The sequence below is a fragment of the Cucurbita maxima genome, unplaced genomic scaffold, assembly GCF_002738345.1.
Source record: "Cucurbita maxima cultivar Rimu unplaced genomic scaffold, Cmax_1.0 Cma_Scf00020, whole genome shotgun sequence".
In the NCBI taxonomy this organism is placed as follows: domain Eukaryota; kingdom Viridiplantae; phylum Streptophyta; class Magnoliopsida; order Cucurbitales; family Cucurbitaceae; genus Cucurbita; species Cucurbita maxima.
Genome location: NW_019272036.1, coordinates 420,026 through 437,267, shown reverse-complemented (window position 1 = coordinate 437,267; position 17,242 = coordinate 420,026). Strand labels below are relative to the sequence as shown.

At 35.9% G+C, this 17,242-nt stretch overlaps 4 protein-coding genes across 7 annotated transcripts in view; 3 read left to right on the top strand and 1 right to left on the bottom strand.

The window, feature by feature from the left end:
- LOC111494564 overlaps positions 1 to 3,729 on the top strand; it is a 4,514-nt gene extending 785 nt beyond the window's left edge. Inside the window, exons 3-4 of the mRNA XM_023144521.1 lie at positions 559 to 1,374; positions 1,888 to 3,729. Coding sequence (XP_023000289.1) covers positions 559 to 1,374; positions 1,888 to 3,669 — 2,598 coding nt within the window. The 3' untranslated portion in view covers positions 3,670 to 3,729. The remainder of the gene's footprint in view (positions 1 to 558; positions 1,375 to 1,887) is intronic.
- A 788-nt stretch (positions 3,730 to 4,517) lies between these two features.
- LOC111494494 lies at positions 4,518 to 8,051 on the top strand. Of its 2 annotated transcripts, XR_002720194.1 has the most exons (5): positions 4,518 to 4,932; positions 6,097 to 6,222; positions 6,809 to 7,105; positions 7,210 to 7,258; positions 7,808 to 8,051. XR_002720194.1 is itself a non-coding variant. In XM_023144436.1 (4 exons), the coding sequence occupies exons 1-3, from the start codon at positions 4,924 to 4,926 to the stop codon at positions 7,097 to 7,099; spliced, it is 426 nt and encodes a 141-aa protein (XP_023000204.1). In that variant the 5' UTR covers positions 4,518 to 4,923; the 3' UTR covers positions 7,100 to 7,105; positions 7,210 to 7,340. The 2 variants fall into 2 exon arrangements, 1 of the variants encoding a protein (XP_023000204.1); XM_023144436.1 differs by lacking the exon at positions 7,808 to 8,051 and having other exon boundaries at positions 7,210 to 7,340.
- Positions 7,914 to 12,665, bottom strand: LOC111494493 (mitochondrial thiamine diphosphate carrier 2-like). Of its 3 annotated transcripts, XM_023144433.1 has the most exons (8): positions 12,485 to 12,665; positions 12,005 to 12,160; positions 11,205 to 11,321; positions 10,331 to 10,442; positions 9,486 to 9,613; positions 8,788 to 8,940; positions 8,550 to 8,699; positions 7,914 to 8,358 (listed from the first exon to the last, which is right to left on the bottom strand). In XM_023144433.1, the coding sequence occupies exons 2-8, from the start codon at positions 12,134 to 12,136 to the stop codon at positions 8,143 to 8,145; spliced, it is 1,008 nt and encodes a 335-aa protein (XP_023000201.1). In that variant the 5' UTR covers positions 12,137 to 12,160; positions 12,485 to 12,665; the 3' UTR covers positions 7,914 to 8,142. The 3 variants fall into 3 exon arrangements, with proteins under 3 accessions (XP_023000201.1, XP_023000202.1, XP_023000203.1); XM_023144434.1 differs by lacking the exon at positions 12,005 to 12,160; XM_023144435.1 differs by lacking the exon at positions 12,485 to 12,665 and having other exon boundaries at positions 12,012 to 12,133.
- A 3,276-nt stretch (positions 12,666 to 15,941) lies between these two features.
- On the top strand, positions 15,942 to 17,202 carry LOC111494483 (protein SRC2-like). Its single transcript, XM_023144424.1, has 2 exons — positions 15,942 to 16,439; positions 16,548 to 17,202. Exons 1-2 carry the CDS (start codon positions 15,964 to 15,966, stop codon positions 17,152 to 17,154), a joined length of 1,083 nt encoding a protein of 360 aa, XP_023000192.1. The 5' UTR covers positions 15,942 to 15,963; the 3' UTR covers positions 17,155 to 17,202.
- Positions 17,203 to 17,242: the final 40 nt, after the last annotated feature.

Below are 17,242 nucleotides of genomic sequence, written 5' to 3'. Positions count from 1 at the left end.
TTTTTTTTTTTTTTTTTTTTTTTTTTTTTTTTTTTTTTTTTTTTTTTTTTTGATGGCTTAATTTGTTCATTTGTTCATCTGTTCTTAATGAAGTTGTTCAAGTGGCATTTACCTTAGTGAGATTTTTCTTTCGGTTATTTATTTATTTTGGAGTGGAAAGTGGATCTGGATTGAGTTAATTCACTTGATTTTTGGAGCTTAATCCTTGTTTGGGCTGGTTTATGGAATCTGTTTGAAGAATTTTGATGAATATTGGTGACTATGTTCTTGTGAATTTGAGTTTGTTCTTCTTTTAAGGATTCAAATTGCGAATGAAGGTCGGCATTTTGGTTTGGAGCTTGTAATGATTTGAAGTTGTCTAGTTTTTTGTCATTGTTAATGCTGAACTGAGTTACTATTGGAGGGTTTTAGTGTTTCCTGTCATTTTAAACTTAGTAATAGAAGATGATGCTAAGCTAAGATCGTCACGAGAATTTAAGAACGTTCTAAACCTTGAACTGAAACGGATTTGGAAGGGACGAGTTTATGAAAGGTGCTAAACTGGTTTCTCTTTGGCAGATGGATTTGGTAAAAGAAAATCACCATTACAGCAATGACAATGAGGATAGATCTCCCGAACGTTCAGTTTCTCAGGATACTTCTGAAATATGCGATGAGTTTTTAGATCCAGAGGTTTCTCCTCGAGTCGGTGAGGAATACCAAGTTGAAGTTCCTCCTCTATTGTCGAAATCGGATATAAACTGGCTTCGGAGTTACAAGGAGGCAGAAACTCAGGCTAATGACCTCCAAGAGTTTTTCGTGGGATTGCCCGTTCAGGTAATGTGGATTTCCAAGGAGGTTCATTCGATGGATCATAAGCTATGTGAAGATTTGGTTGAGAAATACGACAAAAATGAGGTCTTGAAAGCTGAACAGATAGTCGATGATGCAAAGTTGAACATTGAGGCAATGGAGATGATGGCGGGTAGTACAATAATGGTCGGTAAAGCAGCAGATTTAGCTTTACCGAAAGAAACTGCACTTGCAACAGATCAGAAGGATAATATTGATGGTCGATATCTGGTTCCCGGTGTGTTCGGTGAACCTTGGAGTAGTATAGAAGAGGCCAGCTTCCTGCTTGGTTTGTACATATTTGGGAAAAACCTTGTTTTGGTAAAGAAGTTTGTTGGAAGCAAACAGATGGGGGATATTCTGTCGTTCTACTATGGAAGGTTTTATCGATCTGAAAAATACCGCCGATGGTCTGAGTGTCGGAATGCTCGTGGCAGAAAATGCATCTATGGACAGAGGTTGTTTAAAGGTTGGCGACAACAGGAATTGGTTTCTCGGTTGCTTCTTCTGGTACCAGAGGATTGCAAAAATTCATTAACGGAGGTACGCTTATGCTTCACCATATACCAACTTTAACTTGCGTAGGTTGTTTGCGTTGGCTCGGTATAGATCTTTTGAGCTAAGATCAAACATAAAAGAAACCTGTTAGAAAATCACCGCTCGGTCTAGTCCGCTTGTAGCATAATGCTTCTTTAACCATCATGATAATTGTGTCGCACGAGTTTTATGGCTCAGCTTCTTCTCTTTGAACTCCTGATTATCTTATAAGTGATGCATCTATACACAGAAGCAATCTAATTGAGTTCGTGGTGCATATAATACCGTTATCTTTTTTATTCCCCGCTTCGAAAGATTTGTATTCACAACAAAAGATGGCCCGTTTTGGCTTCAACTTAAAATTTTTGTTATGCGAACATGACGGTAGTTAGACGAGTAGCTTCAAGTTTTTATGTAATGCTAAGCCATCGAGTAATTCTTAGTCTGTGGACGTGCTGTCCGTATTATTTGTGATGCTGCATTTGTTTGTTTTGCTCTAATATTTGTATGCATTGTCAGGTCACAAAAGTATTTGGAGATGGCAAAATGTCGTTCGAGGAATATGTATTTGCTTTAAAGGCTAAGGTTGGATTGGAAGCGTTTGTGGAGGCAGTGGGAATCGGGCGAGGGAAGCAAGATCTTACATGCGTTTCGATGGATCCTCTAAAGTCGAACCATGTTACTTCTATCCGTCCCGAGATACCTATTGGGAAAGCATGTTCTGCCCTTACTCCCCTAGAAATTGTCAACTATCTAACAGGAGATTTCAGGTTGAGCAAAGCCCGATCTAACGATCTCTTCTGGGAAGCTGTTTGGCCCCGTTTGCTTGCTCGGGGATGGCACTCCGAGCAGCCGAGTAATGGTTTTACCACTGGTACAAAGCATTCATTGGTCTTTCTTGTCCCGGGTATCAAAAAGTTTTCAAGGAGAAGGCTGGTAAGGGGAAACCATTATTTTGATTCAATTAGCGACGTCCTCGGTAAAGTTGCTTTGGATCCTGGACTGCTCGAGCTCGACAACAATGTCGATAAAGGTTGTAAGAGCAAGGAAGAAAATGGGTGGACCGATGACTCGAAAGTGGACCACGAGGACTTTCCTTCTCAGCAACGCCATTGTTATCTCAAGCCAAGAACTCCATCGAGCAGCGATATTGTGAAGTTCACCGTTGTCGACACCAGTCTAGCTAATGGAAGTGCAACCAAATTCCGAGAACTTCGAAACTTACCAGTCGACATACTGAGTTTTTCTTCCCCACGATCTTATTTCGAAAATAAATACCTATACTCTTCGAACGGATCATTGGAGGAATCTGATTCAGAAGAGGATCGCCATTCTGACAAGGCCGAGACTGTCTATACTTCTCAAGCTTCAAGGAGAAACAAGGACCAAATGGTCTACTCGAATGGACACTGTTCTCCAGCTGATGCTTCAAACCAAGGGCTTCCAGCTAGTGAACTAGATTCTACAGATTCACATGCAGAAGTTTCGAAGGACTGCAGCTCCTTACCGTTCGATGGCACTCGACCTCGAAACGGTATTATGAACCAGTCTAGCCAAAAAGCGAGATCCGACAACAAAAGGAAACCAGCTAATGTTACCAAAAAACGCAGGAGACTACAGGCTTGTAGTTTGAAGTCGACGAGTAATGTTTCAGTAGCTTCCAAACCGAAAGAGGAGGATGCTGTCTGCTGCTCTAAAGATGGCGCTGATACTAGTAAGAACGTCCTCCCTAGTGCAGCTCCTTCTCAGAAGAAATCTTCTGATTCATCTGGATGCAGTCCCATATCTAGCCTCGATGGAAACTCGAAGGATATCGACCTCAATCAATCCCGTACCTTAATAGACTTGAACTTGCCAGTTCCTCATGACGCAGAAATTGACGAACCTGTTGTAATGGAAATGCGAGAAGGACAGCCCGACCAAACGAGCAAGGAACCAGGGAATCCTCGAGCAGTTAAAACTTCTGAAGTCCTGGGCACGTCTGATCAGCAGCTTCAAACAAATTCAAGAAGAGTTGGTAGCCGAAACCGACCTCCGACAGCTCGAGCGCTAGAAGCAAGAGCCTTAGGATTGTTGGACGTCAAACATAAGCGAAGGTATAAGGATTCATTTCTGGAAGATAACTCGACGATGAGGCCGCCACCGCAGCGTGCTCGTCCGAAGGTGAGACCTACCGAGAACTTGGGACTTAGCATTGAAAAATTCAAGATTGAAGATAGAGCAGTTGTTAGCTCATGTAACAGTAACAGTATAAGCAATAGCAATAGTAATAGTGAGGTGTTATCTAAGCTTGAAACTTAGTTCCTGGAAGAAGGATCATAGCATCTAATTAAGCTTCGAAACAAGAGATTTACTTCTTGGTTGCCACAGTTTATTTATATATATTTATATAGCAACAGTTAAAATCTTCTTGGTTGCCTGTCCTACCAAAAGTTGAAAAGTATTCTTATTCTTTCAAAATTAGCGGATATCATTCGAGCTCATTCTTAATAAATATTGTGTTCTTTAGACTTTTCTTTCGGGTTTCCTCTCAAAGATTTTAAAACATGTCTGCTAGGTGGGGTTTCCACACATTTATAAAAGATGTTTTGTTCTCCTCCCTAACTGAGGTGGGATCTCACGATCCACCCCATTCAGAGTCCAGTGTTCTTGCTCGCTCACAATTCACCCCTTCTAGGCCCAGCGTCCTTGTTAACATTCGTTCCTCTCTCCAATCGATGTGTAATCTCACAGTCCACCTCCTTTCGGAGCCCAGTGCTCTTATTGACCGACCGGTCAGTGTTCACCCCACTTCAAGGCTTAACATTCTTGCTGACACACCACCTGATGACTGGCGCTAGGACTTGAACCGTTACAAAGAGGCATTCAAACTTGTTGACTTTTCATTTAACATATTTTCTCCTCTAACTATATTTTTGAAGCATTTATAAATAAAAAGGTTAACTCAAGTCTACAACTTTGGAAAGCTTATTATTGTTTTCATTTATAAAAATTTAACTTATAAATTATATATAAAAAAATATTATTCCACTTTTTTATATAGTTTAATTTGTTTCCATTTTAGATGTATCCAATCACAAACCTTCGTTTAATAAAGAACACATATAAATACCACGCCAAGTTTCATTTCAATGAAAATAACCGGATCGGCCACGTTCGCCCTCCAACTTTCTTTCATTTCAGAAACTTCAAAGCGGCTCGAGTTCGGCAACTCAGTAAAACCGAGTTGCGACTCACCGATTCGTCATTTCAATTTTCGTCTCCATTTCTCCTGAAAATATAGTCATTAAACCCTCCCACGCGTAGGGTTCTTGATTCTTACGCTGGTTCTGCGACAAATTTCGAATGATTCTGAATCTCCGATTCCAGTTCGTTCAGTAAGATCGCTTCTCGTTTTGAACAAGGAAGCGATGGGACAGGCATTTCGTCGAGCGGCGGAAAGAATCAAGCCGGCTTGGAGCGTGGATTCCACTGCCTCTTCGTTGAAAATGGAGAGCGTCGTCGATTGGAAACCTCCGCCGCGTGCGGCCGAGAAGGCTCGGGAGAGCGGCGCTCATGATTCTGGTAATTGTATTTTGTTAATCGTTGGCTGCGTTTCTTTGATTTCTCTGATTTGTTTTTTAGTATTCTTTCTGGAACTTAGATAATAGAGGCTTAAGGTTATTGAATAAGGACTATGTTTCTCTGTTGAATTAAATGCAGTTTCGTAAAATTCCTATGCGCTGTAGATCATCAGGTTTCGATACTGAGCTTTATTTTTGTTCCTTTCCTACCAGTTTCTCTCAATCGCGTTGGTTCTTTTTTTTCTTTCTTTCATTTCATGCGGTTATTGATTATCTTTCTCAGATAATGTACTAGTATTTCTCCACTAGAATTTTGATTTAAGCTCATTTACCACTCATTGATCTGATCGTCAATGAAGTAACTGTTCGTCATTGTTTATCGGCTTTTGTCTCTGTTTCTTCTTTCATTTTTGTTTATCGGATTCTGTCACACTGAACTGAAATGTTTCTGGTTACTGTTCATCACCGTCGCTCTTTCCTCTTTGTATTTGATTTTTTTAGAACTGAGGTTATAGTTTAACAGTTTAATGTGAGCATTTGATTCTGGTTACAGTTTTATTTGATTTTTTGTCCTGAGCTTTGAGTTCGACAGTTCACTTGCTTCTGAGATCGTATCTTTTTCCTTCTTCTCATTATACTATTTCTGTCAGTTGTATTTATTGAGACAGCTCTGCTATTGCGTATTTTTTTCGTTAGCTTCCATTGATTTAGGCTTCCAATGTCTAAGCATGAAAAGAAAGCATAGAGGCCAAGGAAAATGTTCTGGATGCTAGAGATTAATCGATGATTTTCTTTTTATTTCTGGAGCATAATGACATTCCAGTTGGAGTCTCTTTTTGTTCGATTCTCTTTCTCCATTGAATCGAATGCAGTTCCATAGAATCCTATGAGTTCTATATAATCAGATGTGGATAATGAGCTTGATTTTTTGGGACGGTCAATCTGGAAAGGAATAAAGATCAAATCGCTGCAGAAACTACCTATAAAATTATGAACAATTCTGAACAATAACTATGGATAATGAATGTAAATAGTCAGCACTGTCCAACAGTTAGATGGAAACTTAAGATCTCTCCAAAGTCAGTCCGATAATTCTCTTGCCGGCGGGAATGGCCTCATTGGTTATAATATAATTGAATGCTTACCGTTCCCAACTGTTTTTCAGGTGGTGTCTCGGGAAGTAATTCTGGAAATGTGCTTGAGGAATGAGATCTACGGTTTGATGCCATGCTTAGCCATATGGTGGGTCGAAATTAGATCAAAGCCTGGATCAAAACTTGAGATAAGGGAGGTAAGTTTCCACGAAAAGCAGCCAAATTACTCTAACTAGAATACGAGGCATTGCATATATTCTACTATTGATTCGAACTCTAGTGCATGATCCGATGCTTTCTCTTTATTCTTTTTTCCATTAATAATCCTTGATTATTGACCAGTCTTGCGAAACAAGTGTCATGATCATACACAAAATTTCATAAAAGTTCATATATATTGCAAGTGAATAACAGTAAATTGTTCAATCATTTGATAACATGATAACTATTTAATCTTTAGTAAATGATCGCTCCATAAGAAACTAATTTAATTTTTTCTAGGAGAAAAAAATCCAAGATAAACTACCATGAAGGAAAATTTTAATTTGCCTCGTCACAGATAAGGATGGCTTGTCACTTAGGTTTTTTTTTTTAAAAAATTATTTTTTATTTATTTACTTTTTATCTTCTTATTAGCGAGAACTGAGGAGGTAGAGAAATTAAAGGGTGGTAGAGAAACATTGAAAAAGCAAGTACAATGGTTATCATTTTAATAGCCTAACATTGCTTTCTGTCTTTTATAGTACTTCTTATCTGATTTTGGTGATACTGATAACGTTACAGGGCTCTGTGGTGGAGAGATATGACAGACCAATGCCAAAGCAAATAAATACAGATCTAAAATCCAGTAAATACGAGGATCGCACAGCCCCACCAGGAACTTTAAATGTAGCACAGATGCGCCACATAATCCTCCTAAATGAAGGAAAGGCTGATGACTTCGAGGGGCCAATATGCGTTCACCAAATTGCTGAAAGGTGTAATAGTGTCAGCGTCCATCAAATACAGACGATTTTGCAGTTTCTGTCTCTGCCACCAGAGGACAGTCTTCGAGAGAAAAAGAAGGATCCTTAATAACAGGTTCTTTCTTCTTTTTTTTTTTTTTATTGGTTAACTAAGCATTGAACTTAATTTTTTTGTACTAAATTTTGAAAGTCATTGTTATCATGTTGAACTACTTTCAGGAATGGAGCCAAGAAAACGAGGGAAGGGGCGTTGCTCCCCTAAGATGAGGTTTTAGATCATATCTTTTGTGTCCTTTATTTTAGATTATATTTTCTTTTGCTCCCCTAAGATAAATAGCTTTTGTTTTTAGAATTTTACTAAGATTTTCTAACTATATATATATATATATATTATTATTATTATTTTTGTTAGAAAGAAATCATTAAAAGAATTGATGAGAAAATAAATACAATTTTTCAAAAACTAAAATAAAAAACTATATAGGTATAAATTTTTCGTTTATATCTAAATTGTCTAACAACTTTTAAAATTTAAATACAAAATTGAATTTTGTCATTCACACAGCTTTTCACAACTTTTAAAATTTAAATACAAAATTGAATTTTGTCATTCACACAGCTTTTCATTTGTAGATTAAAAATTTCAATTTTTAAATATGCGATCAAACAGTATATTTAAAAATATGAAATTCATGTAAAAAATTAGATTGCGTTGTTGTTTTGAAAAAATTAGAGTGTTCAAATCAAATCTATGCTCGGTTACAATCAACCATAGGATAATATCAAGAAATTTGATCCTATTCTATTGACCTTTCAGGATCAAAGGGATAATTGGGGCCTTCAATTCTTAGGCATATGAGAGATGTTACACTATGTAAGGACTTGCCAAGAATGTTTTCATTGGTTATGATAAACCGAATCACTTCATAATTAATGAGGATAAACCTTGAGGTTTATTTTGTGCTTTTTGGCAAAATTGCTATCTACCTTAAAAGCACTGTCATCTCTACATTGTACTCCAATCCAATCTATAAAGGATGTAAAAAAGAAAAAAAGAAAAAGAACAGCCCTTTTCGTATGGGGGCATCCTATTGTTGAACCTACAGGAAAGAATTAGATACGAAAAAAAATGCAAAATCAACAATGTTAGAATCAAGTCAAAATAGATTCGAGCCAATCTGATGTAATCTCGTAAGCCACAAACGTGACAGCGCCAGCCGGGGCTGCTTTTACTGTTGAGGGGATTATGCCTTTATAGAGTCCTGCAGCGCCTTCGGTTTTCAAAATTCGCCGCAAGCCGTCGAACATGTTTCTATAAGCCTGTTCCACTCTGGCTCCATATCTAGGGTGCCTTTGTAGCCCTTCGATCTGTGGAAAATGAATCAACGGAGGACTTGATAAGATGAATTTGGGATGGATTTTTTAAAAGTGTAAAGTGCGTTTCTTCTTCTAAAGGAGGCATTTAAATGTGTCGTTTCATCCTTTCAAAAGTCATACTAAAGCGTCTTTTGAAGTGCGATAAATACTGTACAATAATAGAAACCAGCTCAGCCGTGTACCTGGAATCTTTTTTTAACCACATCAAGTGGATGGCAAACAAGTTTTGCACATGTGCCAGCAGCTAACCCACAAAGAAAAAGTTGAAAACTTGAGAGCCCATCTTCCGTTTTAGCTCGTCCAGAATTGGGGTAGCGGCGGTGGTTCCATACCTGCAATTCATCATTTCGAGGAAAACTGTGAGATAAGAAACAACAATATCCGCTCGTAAAAGAAAATAGAATGGTATGGAAAACTTGCTGTAGTCCATCGCTTGAATGTATCGTAGGTGCCGAATTGTAGACCCGCGTAAGGAACAATCTCAACAAGTGTTGGTGACAATCCAGCGTATAATCCTCGAAACCCCCGGGTTCGAATTATATCAATTAAGGCAGACCTCATGGTTGGATATATCTACATATTTACACAACATATTGTTACTCTTGCATCAGGAATCTTCTTGAAAGAAATCTTTTACTAAAACAAGTGCATACACAACATAAAGTTATGGAACCTCAACTATTGCCTAACTCTATTACATTTCGTTCCCAAGGTAACTGTAAGATATTAAATTTAAGTTAGGCGACCGACCCCTTTATTATTCACATGGACACTTGTTGACCACTAGCCAACTCATAGGGAGTATGACCCGTCATTACAATAGCCACATTACTAACTACAACGACAGTTATTAGATGAACATGGTATCGATTCTATTGGAAAACAAACTCAAAGGCTTCTTAGCCAAGTGGCATGCTCATATATTGATCATAAGAAGCTGATGCTAGAATAAAGTTGTTTGTATGCATTTGTCCACACCTATTATTCTTCGTTCATTTTCTCTAAAGAGAAAATGTAATCTATTTCTATATTCTACACAGGTGTACCAACATATAGATCATTCTTTAAATTTGTAGACGAGACCTAATATAAAATAAGTCATTGATCAGATTCTGTACCTTAGGCTCACCCTGTGAAGCCAGTATAGTTCGAAGAAGATCAAACGGATATGATCCAACGGTTGCTGCACACCCCGCTAGTGCCCCACTGATATATGAAAGATAAGGGCTCAACTGTGAGTGGGCCTCTGCATCAGACAAAAACAAGAAAAATTGATAAATAAAAAGGCAGAAACAATTAAATTCTGAATGCCAAGTAGTATTGGCATCTGATGTCGAATCAAAGAACCTGTGTAACCAAACAAAACATCAACTTCCTGGATTCAGGCAAGAATGTTTAGTATCACCGTATCATTTATTTCATTGAAAGAAGAAAACATTGTGTTGTATCTAGCTTAAAGCCACTTTAAGAAGAATGCATCAAACGAAAATAAAGAGCATGAATCTTCCACTATGCTAAATTAAGGGAAGGAGGATGAGGGGGATGAGAGAGAGAGAGAGAGAGAGAGTCAAATACAGCTTAAAGTGCATTAATATTTAAGAACATGAATCTTTCTTTCACTATGCTAATTTAAGGGAAGGAGGATGAGGGGGATAAAACATTTATTTATCAATCATTATTATTTTATAACTACGGGTACGGGTATATGGCTAATTTAGACCGAGGCCAGAAAATTGTTTGCTTCTCCAACATCAGTATCAGTATCCTAGATAATTACTATGATTTGAATCTCAAAGATCGTTTATCTCTATAACTACTAGATTAACTTGGGATGGTTGTGGGAGCACCTTCCACCATTTTATCTCCCAGATAACTTACCACTTAAAAGAAAAATTATTCCACTTAGGATGGATAAATAATACAGCAATACAGAAATTCATCTGATGTAAATGGTAAATAGTACCTGTCTTAGAAGAACCAGCAGCATATGTTTTCAGTCTATGCAACACAGTAAACTGTATAGCTGTATATGGCATAACCATGAGCAGAGCAGGAACATTACCACGCCAAAAACCCTATAACAAGCGACTCTGAGTGAATTACACGAAAGATGAACAGAATAGAAATGATTTAGAAGTGGAAAAGTATATCATGCTACAATTTCCAGGGTTCATGAAATTCATAGAAAGGAAAAAGGAGAAAAACATTCAGCATTTGATGTTACAAAAATAGAGTTGAAGGAAGTATACAACAGGAACAGGAACAAAACATAAACATTTAGAGCCTTCAAAGGCAATTAGAAAAATTAAAAGCTTTACTTATTCGACTTTGGCATAGTATTATCCCGAGATTAAGAACTAATTATGTCTCAATTAACAAGACCAAGAATGAATAAACAGTGGATTGGAATTGAACTTTTTAGGATCAGCAACTTCATGAAGATATGAGTGAAGTTTTCTTTGAACTTTTCAGCATTAGCTATAGCTTTCAATCAATCCTTTTGTAAACAAATTTTTACTCGATCTCCCATAAATACCTTTAGTTTCATCAAAGAACTTTCGAGACCATGTGATTAGAAAAAACATCATCTCTCCTTTTCCTTATTCTCAATCCCTACGACTCCATTATCAATTATTAAGGAATTATCAAGGAAGTGACTTAATTTTCCTTAAGAATCTGTTCCTACAAAAAAAAAAATTCCAAAAATATCTTCCCAAATGCCGTACTCCTTCCTTGCATTAGTGAGACTGACCAAATGTAAATACAAGTTGAACAACATAACATGATGATTGGTTAATGCATATTACATTATTTTTAAACATGTATAACCAATATACCGGTAAGCCTTCCTCCCTGAAAATATCCCTTGTTGCTTGGAGCATGCCAGTGTACTTTGATGGTCCGGACAAACTTCTCTGAACCAAAGCCCATTTAGTTGTCGGCTCCAGTTGAACCTGTCGAAAGAACGCGAGCATAAGCATTCATCACAGATAGATACAATGGACAGTGATACAAATTAGCAAAACTAAAAGTAGAAATCTCATTAGGACGTAGACAATGGCACTGGAATTCCTGCATGGAATAAATTTGTACTTTCCACCAAGAGATAACTAAATTCCAACATTTTCTGGACATTTTACCCCGTAGCTAGCAGAAATGAGGCCTTTCTTTCGTATAAAATGCTAACCATTGGCGATAGGCAACAGCTATGTTAATCACAAAACGACTATCATGAAATAAAGACACTATTTCTACAATGAAAATTCCAAGCGTACAGAGTTTAATTGGAATAATTAAAATCTTAATATCCACGCCTCTATCCTGCTTCGCAAGAGAAAGCCACTGTGAGGCACTGAACAGAAGAAGTGGAATGGAGAACATCGAAGAAAGAAAAAGTTCTCAATGCATCTTCAAAGACTAGTAACAGATTGAAACTTCGAACTAAAATAATAAAAACAACCACAAATTCATCCAGCATCTATGTTAATTTTCTCGCAGGATGAGAAAAATTGAAGTTCGTTTTCGCTCTTACAGCCTATAACGTAAAACCTAAATTCGTGGCTTCGAACATTTGTTTCTTCTCTCTTATACTTTACCTAAAAATCAAACAATTGCAGCAAATGGAACCAAAATCGACCTGAAACCTGATCTTAATCACGTCGAGAGGAGACGTGACCGTCCGAGATACACAGCCAGCAATTGCACCAGCCGACGAATCGATCACCGCGCGCTTTACCTGTCCTGGCTCCCCCGTCGGCGGAGAAACCATACCTCCTATGTTTCGAACTACAACCTAAAACACAAGGTCCAAACAATGAAGAGCTCAAACTTCACAATCCAACGCACAACTTCAAGATCAACGGCGATACACAAACGAACCGCAAACAACAGCGTGAAAAAAAATATTCAACCGCCAGACAGATGGAAAACAAGCAAAACGAAAACACAAGAAAACGCAAAGAATCGTATAGAAATCCAGGCGATCGAATGAAGCAAAGATAATAAAAATTAAGGGAGCCTCTTCTTCAATGGGAAAGGTCAATTTCACAGATCATTCAAACTGCCAGACGACGTGGAATACATGATTATAAAAATTAAAAGTATAGAAGAGAGAGACCTGAAAAAGGCGGTTGAAATAGTGAAGAATGGAAGAGCCGCCATTGAATGCTTCGAAGGAATGAGAGATGGAGTTAGAGAGAGAGAGGTCTGTGTGAAAGAATTGGGGGAGGAGAGAAAAAAGCTAGATTGAAGGAGCGACAGTGAGAGATTTTCATGGAGCAAATATGGAGATCATGTGATTTCTTCCCGCAAAGATAAATTTATACTCCTAAAATTCTAGGGTAATCAATAAATAACTATAATTATTTTAAACCCCGAAATTTTAAAACTTATCCATTTAAATTGATTTACAGTCTCTTTAAACCTTTATACCTTTATTTTAAATGATTGATGACTTTCAAATAAATTATCTAATTTTTAAAAAATAAAAACTAGGCATTTTAAAGATTTAATTCATCAAATTATAACTAATATTTGTTAAACAAAATCTAATAGATAAAAAGGTTCATGGTTTAAATTAAAATTATCAATTTAAGATACATAGAATGCGTAATTTATCCTTAAAAAATTAAAATATTTATTTATATATCGAAAATAACTATTTAACCTTTTTAAATTAAAAATTTGATTTAAAATTTTAAAATTTTAAAATTAAAGAATAAATAATTTTAAAATGAAGACTAAATAAATATACCGTTAGAAAGTATGAGTATATATGTAATTTAACCAAATATAACATAAAATGGAAAACGCAAAATGCTAAAGATAATCATTCTCAATTTTAATTTTAATATTTTGAAATTATCCATTTTAATTAATAATGATATTTTATATTATCTTCGAGATTTGGTTAGTATAATATTTTATATGATTATTAAGATTTAGTTGGTAGGTCGTATTCTATTTAAACACTGTGAACATTAATGATAATAGGACTTTCGATTTCACCTATATTTCTCGGACTTTTAATCCCACTTATATCTATAATTCTTAACATAGTATCAGAGTTAATCATGTTAATGATATCATGAGAGTGAGAAGACGAAGAACTCTTAATGAAATATATATTTTTTTAAACTCTCTCTAGAGTATTGAGGCTGTTACAATTAAATTTTTAATTAAATTATTAAATTTTACAAAATGCTATAAAATTTTAACTTTTAAGCTACGGTCTATATAACAATGCCTTTAATTTCAATATGCTCCGAATAAAGTTATTTTTATAAAAGGAAAAAACAAATTGTTTTGCTGTTTCTTTACAAAAGCCAGGGGTCATTTTTATACCAATAGTCTAAATCATTGATAAAGTGATTGGTCGGTTCAATATTAATTAATTTTTAGATCGAGACATAAATTCTTTTAAAATTTTGAAAGTTTTAATACATAAGATTTCATAACAGTTAGAGAGGGAATTAAACATTTTTTATAAGAGGTAGAAATCTCTCCTTATTATATACTTTTTTAATACGTGAGCATGATAGTGATACGAAACGGGCTAAAACGGAAAATATCTGTTAGTGGTGGGCTCGGGCTGTTATAAATGGTATTAGAGCCAGACAGAGAGCAGTGAGCCACTGAGGACGTTGGACCTCCAAGGGGTGGATTGTGAGATCCCACATTAATTGAAGAGGGAAACGAAGCATTCCTTACTCAGAGTATGAAAACATCTCTCTAGTAGACTTATTTAAAAACTACGAAACTAACAACGATATCTAAAAGACTAACACGAGTGGGTTTGTGCACTTACAAAATAGTGTCTCAAAAATATACTTAAATTTTAAAAAGTTTCATTAATACCTAACTTTTTTAAAAAGGTTTTAAAATATCTTTGTCATTAAAATTTTTTTAAAATAATAATAATATGAACATTTTCATTTATAAAAAAAAAAAAAACCCCTCAATCATACCTTCAAAATTTTAAATATAATTAAACTCTTAAATATTGGAAAATAATTTGTAAAATTTTATAATAAAAGGAGTGAGATATAAAATGTGTGGAATAAAGTTAGGTTTACCAAAGGAAAGGATGGGCTTAGCTGTTTGTTTGCTGAATTCGTTTGTGATACCATATTTGACCCATCCTATTATCACTCACAGACTGATTGGTTGGCTCCCACGCCCATAAATGCCAACAAATAGTTATTTATTTATTTATTTATTTTGTATAGTTTCCAAAAGGGGCATTAAATAAAAACCGCTATTGTTTTAATGATTATAAGGTTAAAATGGTAATTAAATAGACTAAATTAATATATCTCTCCATAAAAAAAAATCAGCAATTCAAATGTTTTCAAATCAACATTCTTTAAAATGTTAATTATTGCCTTATTTACTAAATTATTGAATCGACAAATAAATGATAACTTAAAATTAGAAAATAAAAAATTAATATAAATACAGATTAAAAGTTGAGAAATACAAATAAAAAAATATATTTTTTGCAGCCCACCATTTATTCTCTTTCAACAAAATAATAATATTTTCCTTTTTTATCCTTTTCAGAATTTAAATTTATGAGTTATTATTCAATCCATTATACACTATACCTAATTAATTGCACGTAATTATATATTTGCTGCAATTATTTTCTCAATGAATTCTATCAATCCTAGAGCTAATAACATATAATTATATATTACTATTGTAAACAACAATTATTACATTGTCATTATTGTGCATTCCTCACGCTTACACTATTGACGTCAACACTTCGAATGATCGCCGATGAAAAATTTACTTAAAAATTACGTTAAAAAACCCATTCTCGAGCTTTTAAAATTTTATTTTGGTTGAATGATTCTTCAACTTGGTTATTAAATAAAAAAGAACCTTGTCACAAGCTTACATAAACAATAGCTTTATATGCAAGTTGTTCTTTGAATAGCTTATCAAATTCAACCTAGTTTAAAAAATTGGATATTTTTATTTTGGTTCTAATTCTTTTTTTAAATTAACCATTTAAAGGGTAAAATTTAAATTATAAGAATTTCGAACTAAATCCTTAAATAATATAATACTTATAGTTTAATATTCGTAACAATTAGTTCCTATATTTAAACACTTAATTAATTTAAAATTAAAGAATGGGATGTTATATATAATAGAATTTTAGAAGTAATAGTTACAAAATAAATAAATAAATAAATATATTTTAAGTAAAAAATATAATTGAGGTGTGTCGGATCCTTAAATCCTCAAATCTAGATTTACTCGTGGAAATAGTCGTTAATAGTGGTAAAGTATAATATAAACAATTTATTAGAAAGTAACCCAAATATATTAAATAAAAAAGATTTTTTTATTTTTTATTTTTTATTTTTTTGTGGATAACATATCTTAAAAGACTCTGTCCTCATTTTAATTTGTATTTACTCCATGAATTGGATTCAATTTCTCAAAAGAAAAAAAAAAGATTTAATTGGTTTGACATTTACGTTGTTGAAAGTCTTTTTTGCCCTTTCCTTCGCAATTAAAAAGGTCTCAAGCAAACTCAAATTTTCAAGCCTTCAGTTTTTTCTTCTGTTCTTCTTCAGAACAATGGCTCTAAATACAGATCCCATGTGTTTAGACATTAATATAGTTTCAGCCAGAGGCCTTACTGGAGTTGACCCAGCGTCCAAACCCAAGCTATACGTCGTCGTTTCAATCATCGGCGCCGCGGTGAACCAGCAGAGGGCTCGGACCAACGTGGACAAGGACGGCGGCGGAAATCCTACGTGGAACTTTGCGGTGAAATTCGCCGTCGACGTGGAGGGAGTAAAGCAAGGTAGAGAGACTAGTCTTGTCTTTGCTCTTAAATACGAGGATGGGAGGGGAGACAGAGATTTAGGGGAAATCCACGTGTCGGTTGCGGAGCTTTTGCAATCTGCTGGAGATGGAAAATCCATGCGATACGTTGCTGTTTCGTATCCGGTTAGAAAACCGTCGGGACAGACGGTGGGCGCGTTGAATTTCGAATATAAATTTGGTGGTTCTCCGGCGAGTGATACACCGTCGGCTGGTTTCCCCACGAGGTAATATAAAGAAAAATAATAAATTATTTAAAAAAAATACTCTAATATAAGTTTTTACGTTAAAACAAGCTAAACCAATCATTTAGTATTTTCTTTTCACGTTACCAGAAGCACTGGCATATATCCACCGCAATATTGCTATCCTCAGCCACCACCTGCGGCAGGATACGGCAGCTACCCACCACCACCACAACCATCCTGTCCATATCCACCGCCGTTGCAATATCACTACACTCCGCCGCCGACATATCAATCGTACAACGTTGGACCATCTGCAACGCTGCCGTCACCGCCTAACTCCACGCTGCCGTATCCACCATACAACGCCGGACCATCAGCAGCGCCACTGTCACCCTATCCACCGTACAACATCGGACCATCAGCAGCGCCGCCGTATGCAAATCCATATTCACCACAACCAACTCACGTGCAGGCACGTGCATCTCCGGTTGAGCAACGGTCGACGTCGAAGAAGAAAAAGTCGGTATGGGGATCAGCACTGGGGGTGGCCGGTGCAGTTGCAGTGGGAGTTCTCTCCGGCGTAGTGGGGTCGTCGCTTGAGCTCCCGGCGGGGCCAGATGTTACGGATTTAACGGCTGGATTTCAACCTCCGGATCCAACAGCTCTTGCCCCAACAGATCTCTCGTTCATTAATACGTTTGATCCTGAAGCTTTCAGGGATGCCACTTACGTTGATTACAGTTCGCTTATTTAATTGCTACCTTACTTTCAATGACCTAAGTTGTTGTTGTTCTTGTTTGTTTGTTTGTTTGTTCTTTTTTTTTTTTTTTTTTTTTAATGTT

Coding starts and splice junctions, on each gene's coding strand:
- LOC111494494 (XM_023144436.1), top strand. Junction 6,223..6,808: donor CAAAACTTGAGATAAGGGAG/GTAAGTTTCCAC, acceptor ATAACGTTACAG/GGCTCTGTGGTGGAGAGATA.
- LOC111494493 (XM_023144433.1), bottom strand. CDS start 12,136: ATGGTTTCTCCGCCGACGGGGGAGCCAGGACAGGTAAAGCGCGCGGTG. Junction 11,322..12,004: donor TGATTAAGATCAGGTTTCAG/GTCGATTTTGGT, acceptor TTCTTTCGACAG/GTTCAACTGGAGCCGACAAC. Junction 8,700..8,787: donor CATTCAAGCGATGGACTACA/GCAAGTTTTCCA, acceptor GATGAATTGCAG/GTATGGAACCACCGCCGCTA.
- LOC111494483 (XM_023144424.1), top strand. CDS start 15,964: ATGGCTCTAAATACAGATCCCATGTGTTTAGACATTAATATAGTTTCA. Junction 16,440..16,547: donor TCGGCTGGTTTCCCCACGAG/GTAATATAAAGA, acceptor TCACGTTACCAG/AAGCACTGGCATATATCCAC.